The sequence below is a fragment of the Anguilla anguilla genome, chromosome 17 (genome assembly GCF_013347855.1).
Source record: "Anguilla anguilla isolate fAngAng1 chromosome 17, fAngAng1.pri, whole genome shotgun sequence".
Lineage (NCBI taxonomy): Eukaryota > Metazoa > Chordata > Actinopteri > Anguilliformes > Anguillidae > Anguilla > Anguilla anguilla.
Window position 1 is genome coordinate 22,547,041 of NC_049217.1, and position 14,903 is coordinate 22,561,943.

The 14,903-nt window shown below is 52.9% G+C and overlaps 1 protein-coding gene across 1 annotated transcript in view; it reads left to right on the forward strand.

Annotated features, from left to right (window-relative positions):
* glis2b (GLIS family zinc finger 2b) overlaps positions 1-14,903 on the forward strand; it is a 37,719-nt gene that overhangs the window by 18,739 nt on the left and 4,077 nt on the right. The window contains exon 2 of the mRNA XM_035398750.1: positions 14,099-14,325. Coding sequence (XP_035254641.1) covers positions 14,136-14,325 — 190 coding nt within the window. The 5' untranslated portion in view covers positions 14,099-14,135. The remainder of the gene's footprint in view (positions 1-14,098; positions 14,326-14,903) is intronic.

Genomic DNA, 14,903 nt, shown 5'->3' on the forward strand with positions numbered 1-14,903 from the left:
CTTAAGTAATTTGAAGGAGAGACGAGAGAGAGGGAGAGAGAGACAGAGAGAGAGAGAGAGAGGGAGAGAGAGAGAGAGGTGAGAACATGGGCTTATAAAAATGAAAAAAGGAGTGGGGAAGAGAAGAGGCTGGAGGAGGGAAAGAGTGTGAGGGAGAGTGTGAAATGCAAAGAGAGAATTACGTGGAGGGAGGGAGGGAGGGAGGGAGGGAAAAGCAGTAGGGGGGTGTGGTGACACAGTGGAGGCCAGGAAGAAAAAACCACAGAGAGAGAGAGAGAGAGAGGGAGAGAGAAAGAGACAGAGAGGTGGAGAGAAGCCCATTGGTGGAGGAGTGGAAACTGAGGTTTCCTGTCTGAGGAGCACAGAGGCAGGGGGAAATCTGCGCGTGTGTGTGTGTGTGTGTGTGTGTGTGTGTGTGTGTGCGCGTACGGTATGTACTGCGGAGGGGGTGGAGGGGGGTGGAGGGGGGGGCGGTGTTCTCAGAGGCTGAGATTTGGGTGTGTACATGTCAGGGGGGCTGGTGGTGTGAGGCAGTGGGGGAGGGAGGGGGGGTCAATTAGGGGCTCTGCTCCAAGGGAGGTCAAAGAAGGGGAGAGAAAATGAGAGAGAGAGAGAGAGAGAGAGAGAGAGAGAGAGAGAGAGAGAGAGAGAGAGAGAGAGAGAGAGAGAGAGGGGGGTGAGTAGAGGAGTATAGAGGCAGAACGGTCTAAATACATACCAGAGTGTTTTTTTTTTCTCTGCTGTGTGAGAAGTCACTGGGCTCATTCTTGGGGTAAAAAGCCATTTAATAGGCTGGGTACAGCCTTAGATTACAGACCTCCATCTAAGCTTCTGTTCTTTTATTTATTTATTTATTTTTAAAAAGGACAGCGTGTGCTGGAAAGCCTGCGCTGTTGTGCGTTTGTAAACTGTATTATAGCGAACGAGAGCGAGCGGGAGCAGAATGACTGCTCTGATGACCTCACCACCGGCGTCCTCCGTGCCCGCGGTGGAGAAGGGCACCCTGGGTGGGGGGGCGTGTGTGTGTGTGTGTGTGCGTGTGTGTGTGCAGGCGTGCGCGTGTGTGTGTGCGTGCGTGCGTGTGTGCGTGCGTGCGTGCGTGCGTGTGTGTGTGTGTGTGTGTGTGTGCGTGTGTGACACACAGCGAGGGGGGCACTTGTTCTCCTCAGAACAAACAGAGATACAGTACTGCAGTGTCTGGCTGTTCGCTTGGTGCCCCTCTCCCTAACCCAGAGGCACCTCCAAACGTCCGGCAGCCCTGCTGGAGTCCAGTTACTATAAATCACCATCAGGGATAATCAACAAATCCAGCATACACAGGGTGTCAGGAGATTTCTGCAGGGGGAGGGGAGGGGTGTGTGTGTGTGTGTGTATGTGTGTGTGCATGCGCGCACGTGTGTGTGTGTGTGTGTGTGTGTGCCCCTCTTGCCCAGAGGCTCTCTTTCTTTCAGGCAGGTGTACTAAAGCAAGATAATCCCTCTTAAATAGACAGGGTCAGAGGTCAAAGGTCATGCCCCTTTCACCACCCCTGCCTCCCACCTGGCTCACCTGAGCCATAAAACCGGCAGGTCAACTTCTCTGCGGCCATTGCGTGTCTCACATGTGACTGCTCAAAAGCCCACTCGGCAGCCATTCTGTGCCTGCGGTGCACAGTTTCACTTATTCCCAGTGTTAGTCAGGCAAGGCTGCGATAAATACTATTCGGACAGCACGGTTCAGGGAGAGGGGAAGGACTTGCCACAGCCCAGGAAGAGAGTTCTCCCGCAGGTTTTTTTTTTTCTTTTTTTTGGAAACTAGGTCCCTTTCAACTCCCTGGGCACTGGGGAGCGAGAAGCTGGAACTGGTTCACTCAGGGTGATTGACAGGTTCAATATGTCACGGGTGGAGCAAAATGGAGCTGATGCCGAGGTGTTAGTGTGGGGCCAGCGGTGCGGGGCGGGGCTCCAGTAGCGGCGCTGGACGGCGCGTTCCGAGCTCCTGAACCCGCAGCTGAGTAGCCCGGCGGATCTGGGAGACGTCCAGGGCAAGAGTTAAATAACTGAGGACCTGGGGGGCCCCCGCCCCTGCCCCCGCCCCCACCCCACATCAGGGTTGAGTAGTTGGGGACAAGAGGAATGCAGACTGCGGAATTTGAACTCCTTCCCGCTCGGGGGATAAATCTCTCCCAGTGTCCACGCCAAGACTCTGACACAGGAGACACCCCCCACCCCGGGCCGAGCGGGACCCCCACTTGCTGTGTGTGTGTGTGTGTGTGTGTGTGTGTGTGTGTGTGTGTGTGTGTGTGTGTGAGAGAGAGAGCGAGAGAGAGAGCAGTGTGCATGTCAGTGAGTGAGTATATGCGTTTGTGTGTGTGTGTGTGTGTGTGTGTGCAGGGGGGCAGTAGTGGAGTATTGTGCGGGCCAGTAGGGGGGTGTTGTGGTGTAATGTGGGGACATGTGGGGGGGGGGATCAGGTGTGATGTGATGTGCGTGCGGGCACTGGGGGGGTTGAGGGGTGTAATGTGGGGACCTGAGGGGAGGGGGGGGATGCAGTGGTGTAATGTGGGGGGCGATGGGTGGGGTGTGGCGAGATGTGATTGTGGGGACCTATGGAGGGGGTGGGGTGTAATGCAGGGACCTGTGGTAACTCATTTCTCCCTCTCCTCAGGGCTGGGTGAGGGGGGATATTTGGTTACACAGTGCAGCAGGAGTGCATGGCTGTGCACACAGACACATGCATGCGAGGCTGAGGCCTGGCTGACTGACTGACTGGCTGACTGACTGACTGACTGACTGACTGACTGACTGACTGACTGGCTGACTGACTGGCTGGCTGACTGTCTGACTGACTGACTGACTGACTGACTGACTGACTGACTGACTGACTGACTGACTGACTGACTGACTGACTGACTGACTGACTGCAGGGAATATTTAAAGGACCACGACGCGCCCCGCTGCCTGACCAGTCACCGCTCGCCTCTTTGTTCACCCTCTTTCTCTCTCTTTCTCTCGTTCTTCCCGCTCCCCGCTGAAGGCCAGACTGTGGTTAGGCGCAGCTTACATTCAAGATTTAACTGCGCTCGGCAGAATAATGCATTCAAACACCTGTGCTAGAGATGACGGACATGACATTGTGATGTCAGAGTGCCTCCCCCCCCCCCCCCCCCCCCCCCCCAGACAAATCAGCTAATGCTACCCCCCTCCCCTCCCCTCCCCCACAGCATTGCACCTCATCTCTGTGGGAGTCGCCACGGAGGCACAGATCTCCCCTTCAGCGCCCCCCCCCCCCCCCCCCCCCGACCCCCCCCAGCCTGTGTTTACTCTGCTGGAGGTGGGAGACAAAGCCGGCTTTCAAAGACAACCTGACCCCACGGTGAGGAGAGGAAGTCTGCACGGGGCTTACCCGTTCACCCCCCCCTTCGCAAACTTCACATTCGCACGCCACCGCTCGCCCCAAGCAGCGACCCCGCCCTGCAGCCCGGCCCTCGCCAGAACATCCGGAGGCGCAGCTGGGCTGGGTCTCCAAAAACCTGCGTCGCTGGGACACGCCCCAGAAATCCCCACTGCTCCCTCAGGCTCCTGGCGGATTACCTGGAATTTACTGCTCTAAACAATTAACAACCCCTAATGAAATCCTTAATGAATTAATATGAGCCAGAGGCTCTCCATCCACAGCGTCACTTGGGAAACGAGAGAGAGCGAGAGAAAGGGAGAGAGAGAGGGAGGGAGGGAGAGAGTGAGCGAGAGGGAGTCAGAAGGGAGATGAAGAGACAGACTTGGAGGCCGGGGAGAGGTGAGAGGAAGAGAGAGAGAGGGGGAGGGAGAGAGAGAGAGAGAGAGAGAGAGGGAGACAGTATTGAAGAAGACTGCAGGTGTGAATATCAGAGAGGGAATTGCAGATTGGAGAGGGCTCGGGGGTGTGTGTGTGTGTGGGGGGGGGGGGGGTTCAGTAAATTTGCGGTGGCCCACAGAAGGCCGAGCTGCCTGAACTTGTGACTCCTACAGCTATATTTTAATCTGATTGGCTCACAGCCTGCAGGTGAGAGTAATGGGGCCTTGCTGATTGGCTCATAGCCTACGGGGCAGAGTAATGGGGCCTTCCTGATTGGCTCACAGCCTGCGGGTGAGAGTAATGGGGCCTTCCTGATTGGCTCCCAGCCTGCGGGTGAGAGTAATGGGGCCTTCCTGATTGGCTCCCAGCCTGCGGGTGAGAGTAATGGGGCCTTGCCCCTGTAGAGTTGTACAGGGGCCCAGCATGGCAGAGCTCCAGCGGAGCGGCCTGAGGAGAAGCATGGCTCTCACTGCCAGCTCTTCCACAGACCAGCGGCCCTGCAGTCAGTCTGCCGCAGATCACCCCCACGCTCCTCCTTTAAGAGGCACACACCTCTAACAGAGCGCGCGGCTGGACTCTTGGTACGCTCCTGGCGTGTATCCAGGGAGACCGTCTCTCATTCCCTGTCCCTCTCCTCGATTCCCTGAGCTTTGTGGACCCATATTCATTAAGGGCTGATCTAGGTTCAGGTCCCCCCATCCATGATCCTGACCGTATCAGTTACGGAAAAACTGATCCCAGATCTGCACCCCTGGTGATGTGCTTTATGAATACAGACTCTGGGACTGGTGGCGTTCCCGTTTTAGGTTTTACATTTTAAAAACAAGCGTTTTTTTTTCGTCTCTTCTGTGATTAATGTGGAGCATCTGCGTCGTTATGGGAGCAGAGAGAGCAGAAGCGAGGAACACGTGGGTTCGAAACACAGTGCGAGTCACACGGCCGGCCAGCTGTTCTGTCCGGGAGTTCTCCCCTGAAGTGGTGCAGCCATTACTGCGCTGACCGCTCAAGGGGATTTATACAGCATGCTGCAGCGAAATACACGACACTACGCATTTTAAAACATGTAAATACACACTAATAAATAAATAAATAAATAAAAGATGAGCTACACTGGAAAAACAACGAAGGATTGGTGCCCAACAAACGAACTTTAGGTGGCGTTGTGCGTTTCAGCATGGCTCCATTTGAGCTCGATGCTTTTCCTGGTCCACCGATGAAAGGTCAGATTTCCTAAGCCGCCCGCGTCGAGCAGCCGAGGAAAAGCGGCGATCGCTTTCAAGACCTGGTAGCCGAGCGCACCGAGGTTTCATTCACACAGCGTAAAAGGCTCGGCTTAATAACGAACGTCTGCAACGGTCGTGGAGGAGGAAAAAACCTGCTCCGTTACAGCAAGGCGCAGAGCCAGGGCGTGGTCAGCTAGGCCGGTCACCATGAGCATCCACCAGCAGGATCACAAACCAGGTTTGGTCAACCAGGAAAAACAAATGCTGCCAGCGACTGTTTTATCGATTAGCTAAATTCGCTAGCTCTAGAACTTGCGCACAAACCCCCGCCTACTGGTCTGCTGCAGGAAACTGGGTATGCTACACACAGTTAGCGCTAGCTTGGCCCAGGGAAGGGAGGGTTTCAGCCAGCCAGGATGAGGGCGTTTTGTTCGTGCGCTAGCAGCCCCTGCTGGCCAATCCGTTGGTGGCGGTCCGCCCGTTGAGCAGCACAGGAAAGAGTCTTCCTCCGACTCATGTCTGCGCAAGCCCGGCTCGCGGACTACGGCGCGGTGAGAAGGAGAGCGCGCGCTCGTCTGCGCTCTCTCGAATGGACAGCGGAGGTTCGCGCCAACGAGCGCTGACGGCGAAAGCCACTGGGCCATTTCAGAAATGGGAGAAAAGGGAGATGGGAACGGTTAAGAGAAAGAAAAAAAGTGGGATACGCCCACGTTCGTCCTGAGCCGGAGGGCGTGCTTGGATAAGCGGCAAGATGCTGAGAGCACACCTGTCAGCCCGGGTGATGTCACCTGGACCAGCTTCCAGTAGCAGGTCGTTCCAGTTATGTCCCAGCCTTTTTCCAGAAACACAAAGAGAGCCATTCGTTTGAGTTGCGTCCCTGGTTTGGATCCCCGGTGGTGCTGCGGCTGCTGCGGCGTCGCATGTCTGTTCAGGATGGCGCAGGCATGCACACGCGTCACCCAAACCGGTCCGGCCCGCGCCTCCGTTCTCACGCTCCTCTCTCTCCTCTCCGCAGCCCGCCGAGCGGAGCCCAGCGCTCCCCGCGCTGGGGGGGGACGCGCTTCGTGTGCGAATGTAACCGAGACGACGTAAGAAAGGGCGAATAAAGGGGGGGCGGGGGTGGAAAAAAGAGCATAAGAGTTTGGGGGGGGGGGGGGGGGGGAATGATTTCAACAAAAAACAATGTTTTTTTTTTATTTTGTTTTTTTGCTAAACAAGTGAATCAGAACCAGACTGAGGGCGTGTGAGCGCTATTGTTGTGAAGAGCATAAATGGCGGCCAGAAACCGCGTGGCATCTGGGTTTTCCATCGCCAGTGTGCGTGCGTCCCCACCAGCTAGCGCGCCGGATTGCTGTTTCTACACCCCCCCATCCCCACCCCACCCCACCCCCACTCTCTTCAGAGCAGTGTAACATTCCAGCACAGTGTCCAACAGTCAGGGGTGTACCACTGCTGAGTCATCCTGGGAATGGGGGGGGAGGGGGGGAGAGGGTGAGAGGGAGGGAGGGACAGTGAGGGAGAGAAGGAGAGAATGAGGGGGAGAGACAGAGAGTGAGAGAGCGCAATAAGGGGTGAGAGAGAGAAAGAGGGAGCGCAAGCCCTGCGGAGGGATGAGGCTAAAGTAAGGGGGTGAACTGATTAAAATAAGGGGGGGGGGGTGATTTATTGCAGCTGTTGCATCAGTAATTGTTTACATGTGGATGAACGCTTCAGATGAGAAAGAGGGGTTCTCTTTTTTGCTGAGCTCCCGGGACAGACGCCTCTGCTCCCTGGCCTACACCAGCGTGGCGGGGCAGCCGGGGGAGCCGCGGGAAGCTAGCGGCTAAAAGGAGTCAGCGGCAGCCGCGGCGGCGAGAGGGGAGGCTGGCGGGAACCTAATTGGTTACTAGCGCGTCCTGTCGGAGGAGCCGGCAGAAGGGCAGACGGCGCTGCGGGCGGCAGGGTTTCCACACGCACCGCGGAGGCCAATCATTAGCCAAACTCCGACGGCGGCATACTTATCTCCCACCCCCCGCGGAGTTAAGCACATATTACCCATCTGGGGAGACGGCCTGACCCGGCCGGCCCGGGACGCCCTCCTCAGAGGGCAGACTCTGCCGCAGATTAGGAGGCTCCTGATTAACGCGGCTCCCGAAATCGCCCCCCCCCCCCCCCCCCGCTCCGGAGCGTCAATACGGCACGGAGGGGCAGATCGCTTATCTGTACTGCGTGAGGGCTGGAGGCCTCTGTGTGCGCTGTGAGATTAGGCTTGGCTTTGCGTGTGTGTGTGTGTGTGTGTGTGTACATTTGTGTGTGTGTGTGTGTGTATTTGTTGTTTGAGAGGTAACGGCTTTCTGTAGAGTGTGTATGTACATGTGAATTTGTAGTGCAGTAGTTAAGGAAGTTGGCCTGAAGGGTTACAGGTTCAGTTCTGCAAAGGCGAGGCACAGCCTCGAGCAGAGTGCAGCGCTCCGGCTGAAAGGCTTCGGTGAGCACGCGAGCGCACAAACAGCGCCGAACCCCGACGCAGCCCCGCGGCCCGACGCTGCGAAGCTGCGCATCGGCCGTCTGAGGTCATCACGTTCCCCACCGTCCTTCTAACGAAGCGCCTCTCCGCCCACCAATCAAAACCATCCGCGTTAAGCAGCCGGCGCCGGCCCCCTGCAGCATCCGCAGCGCTGCCCTCCGTCGCGCTCCTTCATATTCATGAGAATATTTGGAAAATTGCGATATGTCAGCGGTATTTCAAAAGGTAGGGAGACAACAGAATTACATGTTGAGGATGGGGGGTGAGAAGCTCGCGGGCTTACAGAATCGTCAGTGTCAAAGGGCGCTTGCTGATCAATTGTGAAGTCAATAATGACCGGTGTCTGGGCCTTGCTTAACAGTTTATACAGTTTCTGAAGCAGTTAGAGAGCTTGCCCCACAGCCGTCTGGGAGTGCCCTGAACTCGAAAGCTTTAGAATGTCCTGTGCGCATTCTGCAGCACTGCCGCACAGGTAACTGAAATAACGTGGTGCATCCGCCACGGTGCCACCTCTGTATCTCCATGGTAACAAACTGCCACGGTAATCATGGCGAACAGTACATACACACAGCTACTGTACCCGTGGGGAATGGTGCATATGCACACAGCCACTCTAACCATGATGAACAGCACATGCATGCAGCTTCCATATCCATGGTGATGGCAGGGGAGACTGTAACCAGTTGAGTTCATGGCAAAATTCAATTCAATTTTATTTGCATGCTGCCTTTTACAAAGGCCATTGTCACAAAGCAGAGTAAGAGAGATCCAGGGGTCTGAACCCCCCCCCCCCCCCCCCCCCCCCCCCCCCCCCCACCCCACCCCAATTCCCCACCAAGCGCACGCCGAGGGCAACAGCAGTAAGGAAAAACCCCCTGACTAGAAATATCGGGAAACCCTGAGCAGAACCAGACCATGGTGGCCGTGTTGCTGCTGGCTGGCACCGGTTAATTGATAAAGGTTGAAACAGTAATATTACAGCGCGTAAATGTCCCGAGTCAGTGCGTAATCGAAGCCGGGGCCAGGATGACTGGTCATGTGGGGAGCCGGGCTGGTCGGCCAATGGGAGGCTCTGTCAGACAGAGGGGCAGACGTGGAGCCGGAGCGGAACCAGCTAAGTGTCCAGAGGACACCTGCTCCTCAGCAGAGACCTTACCAATCATACGCATCACTCACTGAGGGTGTGAACATGCACATCTTCACAAGCTACCCACTTTCAAACTAATGTGCATTTCCACACCCAAACCACTTCTAAAATATGCGTGCACTGTTTTCCCTCATTATTTCAGTCCAGGGCCCAGAAATAATTTTGTTACTGGATTTTGGTAGAAAATAACTAACATTATTGAACAAGTGCTAATTTAGGAGGACAGCAGTGGAACTTTAAAGTAAAATACTAAATTAACACAATTTATTAAAGAGGACTGCTGGTTTACATCCAAGATATAGTCTGTTTACACCCTTTGATAAATACTTTTAAGATGACAATTTTATAGAGAAGTGGTTGCCAAAACGGGCAACCAGACAGCACGAAATTGCGAACAAAACATGCAAACATTTATTGGTAAACCCTATATGGTACCTATATACCTATATGGTGTATGCCCGCTATTTGCTCATTACTTCGCGTAAACCTATTGCTTCTATAATTCACACTTTTAGTGTTAAATTCTAGCTAATCAACAGAATGACAACCACATCTGAGCTATATTAGGAAAGTAAAAAATGCTCGTTTTTACCTCGTGTCAACAGCGCTGGTTGTTAAAATAGTTTGTAGTCGGTAGCAGGTGAAACCTCCTGCTGTGCGCCAACTGCTAGCGCTGCAGAGGTGGCAATGCGAGGTAACACTTGCCTCAAGTTCAAAAACTCATTCCTGTCTTCTGCTGCGTCTTCTGCATTCTGAGTTTTTAACATGTCGTTTTTTTTTTGCAGACTTCCCTTCATTTTTTTCTTGTCTTATTTTTCGCGTTTCTCAGTAACATTTGTATAATTAGGCATCGCAGCTTGCTGGCTACTATTGGAGATGGGCATGCACGCTGTACGTTTCCTTTCTACTGCGTCATGTCCGGGGAAAAAAGTAAAAATAATAAAAATAGAACTGAGACCGGGCGATTTTATTACAGGGTCTGACAAATTTAAAAATATTTTTCGTTAAGATCAGTTTTGTTATTAGGAATTTAGCTCATCATAGCAGGAGATGCATACCAATGTGTTGATCGATCAAACAGGTGGAATGTGGGTTATGGTAGACGTCATCGTTGGCCGGCAGGAGGCATCCCTGTTGAAGGGGCTCTTTGTAATTGCCTGCATGTGCTGCTGACTAGCAGACACCTGTAACCATGATGGACGGTGTAGCCACTGTGACCGTGCGTGGTCGGACCCGTAGAAACACGCGCGATCCACGGGAAAACCGAGCGCTAATAATAGAGTTTCACTAAATGAGATCACAAATGCTTGCGTATAATCATCAGACTTCTGGTTACCGTTTACTTTAACCGTTGCTCCTCAGATCTTTATGGTCTGTTGAATAGAAGAATTTGACACGGACTTGGCCCTTTGTGGATTAAAAACAGTAATTTGTTAGCCATTGATGTTTTACATCTTTGGCTGGTTGCCATTTGTCAGCCTTATCTTTGAACTGTGCATAGTCATAGCATCAGAATGTTTCACACAGGCTGTGCTTAAGGCCTACATACTCTGTGTGCATTCAAGTGATACAGTGTATCGACATTTCTTCAAGGTGACTTTTTGTTTGTGACCATCTAACTAAAACTTTAAACTGAAAACAATTCGCAGGTTTGATTTGTTTGCATATAATAGGCTTATAAAAAGTCCTTGGTGGAACAGTAACGCTGTTGAAAGCTGTGATAATGCACTGTATAGGCAGCACGCTATATATTCTTTTTCTCCAGAAGCTGATCAGTGATATTAGGTTAATGACATTTGCGTAAAACGATCGTGATCGCGAAACAGAAAATGAAACAATGGTAATTAGATGCGCACAATAAAACGCTGTTTTAATGCATTTCTTCCCACGCTGGCAGATGATTTGACAAATTACCCCGCCCACCCCCGACAGTTCGTCGGCACCAACCCGTTCCGAATTCATATGCAGATAATTGTGGGGTTTGAACAGGCACGGATACAGCGTCTCTGTGCTCACTCTTATCTGGTAAGCTAGTGGAGTTGTAGTTGTTGCCTCACGTAGCCTGTGGTTGGTGTGGTGACATAGCTGCATATGCTGGGTATGTTGGTATGCAGATGGGGGTTGTGGCTTTATGTATTGTCTGGAGGGGTAGGGCTGTTTCTTGGGTAAGCTGGTAGAAATGTGCCTTACTCTTAATTTTGTGTGATTTTTGTGTGCCATAATCAAAACGGGGTGCTGCTTCACTGTACTACTAAGGTGCATAGAAGAGTAGGAGCAGTAACAGACAAAAAATGCCGTCACAATTGGCAGAAAAAAGGGAAAGATGTAGGTTTTTACTGGACCTGCTTTTGGTGTGGTGTGTGTCGTCAGGTTAATGACAGGGCCTCCCCCCTCCCCTCACCCCCAAGCGAGTCGATGAACTTGGTGACCTCTCTCTCTCTCTGGGGCTCCTCCCTGACACCGCTCCTCATGTGGACCCAGGCCAGCTGCTCTCAAAGAACGCTTTCAGCACGAGGGAGAGGGAGAGAGGGGGGGAGGGAGAGAGAGAGAGAGAGAGAGAGAGAGTGGGAGGGAGAGAGAGAGAGAGAAAGACGTTGCGTGCGTGTGTTTTTAGTGCTTGTGTGTTTTGGTGTGTGTGCTCCTCTTCAGGCTCTCTGCCCTGCCTATTGAGTCCTGTTAGGGAATGCAGTATCCAAGCCTCACTGCTGCAGCGGTCTGCAGAGGGACCGGGAGAAAGGAGGCGGCAGGGGTGTGTTGAGTTGGGGGTTTAGAGTGGAACTGCAGGGTATGTGTTGAGTTAGGGGGTTTAGAGTGGAACTGCAGGGGTGTGTGTTGAGTTGGGGGGTTTAGAGTGGAACTGCAGGGGTGTGTGTTGAGTTGGGGGGTTTAGAGTGGAACTGCAGGGTGTGTTGAGTTGGGGGTTTAGAGTGGAACTGCAGGGTGTGTGTTGAGTTGGGTTTAGAGTGGAACTGCAGGGGTGTGTGTTGAGTTGGGGGGTTTAGAGTGGAACTGCAGGGGTGTGTGTTGAGTTGGGGGTTTAGAGTGGAACTGCAGGGGTGTGTGTTGAGTTGGGGGGGTTTAGAGTGGAACTACAGGGGTGTGTGTTGAGTTGGGGGGTTTGGAGTGGAACTGCAGGGTGTGTGTTGAGTTGGGTTTGGAGTGGAACTGCAGGGTGTGTGTTGAGTTGGGGGGTTTGGAGTGGAACTGCAGGGTGTGTGTTGAGTTGGGGGGTTTAGAGTGGAACTGCAGGGTGTGTGTTGAGTTGGGGGGTTTGGAGTGGAACTGCAGGAGTGTGTGTTGAGTTGGGGGGTTTGGAGTGGAACTGCAGGGTGTGTGTTGAGTTGGGGGGTTTGGAGTGGAACTGCAGGGTGTGTGTTGAGTTGGGGGGTTTGGAGTGGAACTGCAGGGGTGTGTGTTGAGTTGGGGGTTTAGAGTGGAACTGCAGGGGTGTGTGTTGAGTTGGGGGGTTTAGAGTGGAACTGCAGGGTGTGTGTTGAGTTGGGTTTGGAGTGGAACTGCAGGGTGTGTGTTGAGTTGGGGGGTTTAGAGTGGAACTGCAGGGTGTGTGTTGAGTTGGGGGGTTTAGAGTGGAACTGCAGGGGTATGTGTTGAGTTGGGGGTTTAGAGTGGAACTGCAGGGGTGTGTTGAGTTGGGGGGTTTAGAGTGGAACTGCAGGGGTATGTGTTGAGTTGGGGGTTTAGAGTGGAACTGCAGGGGTGTGTTGAGTTGGGGGGTTTAGAGTGGAACTGCAGGGGTGTGTTGAGTTGGGGGTTTAGAGTGGAACTGCAGGGGTATGTGTTGAGTTGGGGGTTTAGAGTGGAACTGCAGGGGTGTGTTGAGTTGGGGGGTTTAGAGTGGAACTGCAGGGTGTGTGTTGAGTTGGGGGGTTTAGAGTGGAACTGCAGGGTGTGTGTTGAGTTGGGGGGTTTAGAGTGGAACTGCAGGGTGTGTTGAGTTGGGGGGTTTAGAGTGGAACTGCAGGGTGTGTGTTGAGTTGGGGGTCAGTGTGTTGGTGGGGGTTGGGTTAGAGGGGGACTATAAGGGTTAGTGTGTTAAGTTAAGGGGGGGTAGGTGATTAGTATAAGATTGCAGGGGTCAGTGTGTTTGGGGGGGGGGTTAGGTGGTTAGTGTAGGACTCCAGCGGTCAGTGTGTTTGGGGGGGGGGGGGTGTTAGGTGGTTAGTGTAGGACTCCAGCGGTCAGTGTGCTTGGGGGGGGGGGGGGTGGTGTCAGAGAGGCACTGCAGGGGTCATTGTGGGGAGCAGGTTGCTGGGGCCTGGGAGAGGAGGGTGGGGGGCTGCTGGAGCAGAGGGGACCCATCTGGTTTGGATTGCACACATTCCAGTGTGTGAGCATGTGAGCAAAGGTCAGGAAGGAGGGGAACGCATGCTGATAAGATGTGTGTGTGTGAGAGAGAGAGAGAGAGCTAGCACATGTGTGTGTGTCTGTGTGTATGCATGTGTGAGAGATAGAATGTGCAATTGTGTGTCTGTGTGCGAGGTGTGAGAGACCAAGAGCTTGCATGTGTGTGTGTGTGTGCATGTGTGAGAGAGAGCTAGCAAATGTGTGTAAAACACAGAAAAAAAACACAAGTGTGTGTACATCTACACACTGCTACAGATATTCCCCCCACTTCCATACTGCAGAGTGTGATTCTGGTTCCTCCGTCCTGCATGTGTTCTGTACCTCAGTGAAGGTTGGGGTTAGGTCTGTTTGCTCAGGATTAATCCTGCTGTGGAAGGCCTGGCCTGGGGGACTTTAGCCTGCCCCATGCTGATGATGTGCACTTTCCTTTCTCTGTTTATGGAAATGTTTCCAGAGAAAAGAGTCGGTCCACCACCACAAAGCTGCTAAAATATGAAACACAAAATAAATTTCAGCTGTTTTTAAAGTTTCCAGTATTGGAGGATGTGCTTTATCGAATATGAGTATTTGTGACTAGTTATTATAATTGAATGTACATAATACACAGACCTATATGACACATAAATATACACAGCATTCATAAATACATTCTAGAAGTCACACGTGTGTAAATATAGCAGAATATATTCTGTCTGGTTAGCTTTGTGCCCCTTGCTCCTTCCTTGCTTGTAATTGGTTGACCAACTGACCTGGGGACTTAGACTTCATTTACAAACAATCTATGTCCTTAAGTGTACAGTTCAGGTTCTGTGCTTGGGAGTGTTTGACTGACTGAATTCTGATCTCTGATTGGCTGTGAACACTCTCTCTCTGCTCTGCCGAGTTGGTCATGTGCTGTTTCTGGGATTGGTTGAATAAATGTCCATGTGTCTTTCTGATTGGCTGTAAATTATCAGTATATTCTTTCTGCTTAGCAGCATGGCCGATATTCCATGCCTGTGATTGACGGACCGCAGGGATCTCACCGATTGGCTGTTCTTGCAGGTGGGCGGCGCCCTCCCCTGGGCCTTGTGCTGCAGCCATGCTGTCCCTGGACGAGCCGCTGGACCTGAAGCTCCCCCGCGGGCGTGGCGGCGGGCGGGACCGGGTGGCCCGCACCCCCCCTGCTCTCACCCCCTCCCCGCTGCTCGCCAAACGCGCCAGGCAGCTGCGCATGGCGGACGACGGCACGGCCGTCATCGTGCCCGCCTCCCCGGCCTCCCCCCACACAGGTCAGCTCAGCTCCCGCCCCGGGCCGGGCGGTCGGCACGGCGACACCAATCACAGGCTTTACACAGACACGGTTGTTATATAATGCGGCGACTGCAGCAGTAGGTGAAAACTACGGTGGCTCCGGGGGGACACTTCTACCCAGAGCAGTCGTTCATATTGCAGTGATGTACTTAAGTTCCCAGAAAGGTAATGGAGTAATATACTGTAACGGGGTAACATATAGTAATGGTGTAACATACTGTAATGGGGTAACATATAGTAATGGTGTAACATACTGTAATGGTGTAACATATAGTAATGGTGTAACATACTGTAATGGGGTAACATATAGTAATGGTGTAACATACTGTAATGGTGTAACATATAGTAATGGTGTAACATACTGTAATGGGGTAACATACTGTAATAGTGGTGAAATGGCCGTGCTGTCGCCCAGGGAGGAAGGGTTGAGTCTCAGAAGCAGTGACCCCTCTCCTCACCTGGACGGCCTAAAGTTACAGATAACCAGGAATTCCCACTAGAATGTGTCTGGGGCTCCCTGTTTACCTATAAACTGGAGAGTACCTGCCAATCGCCA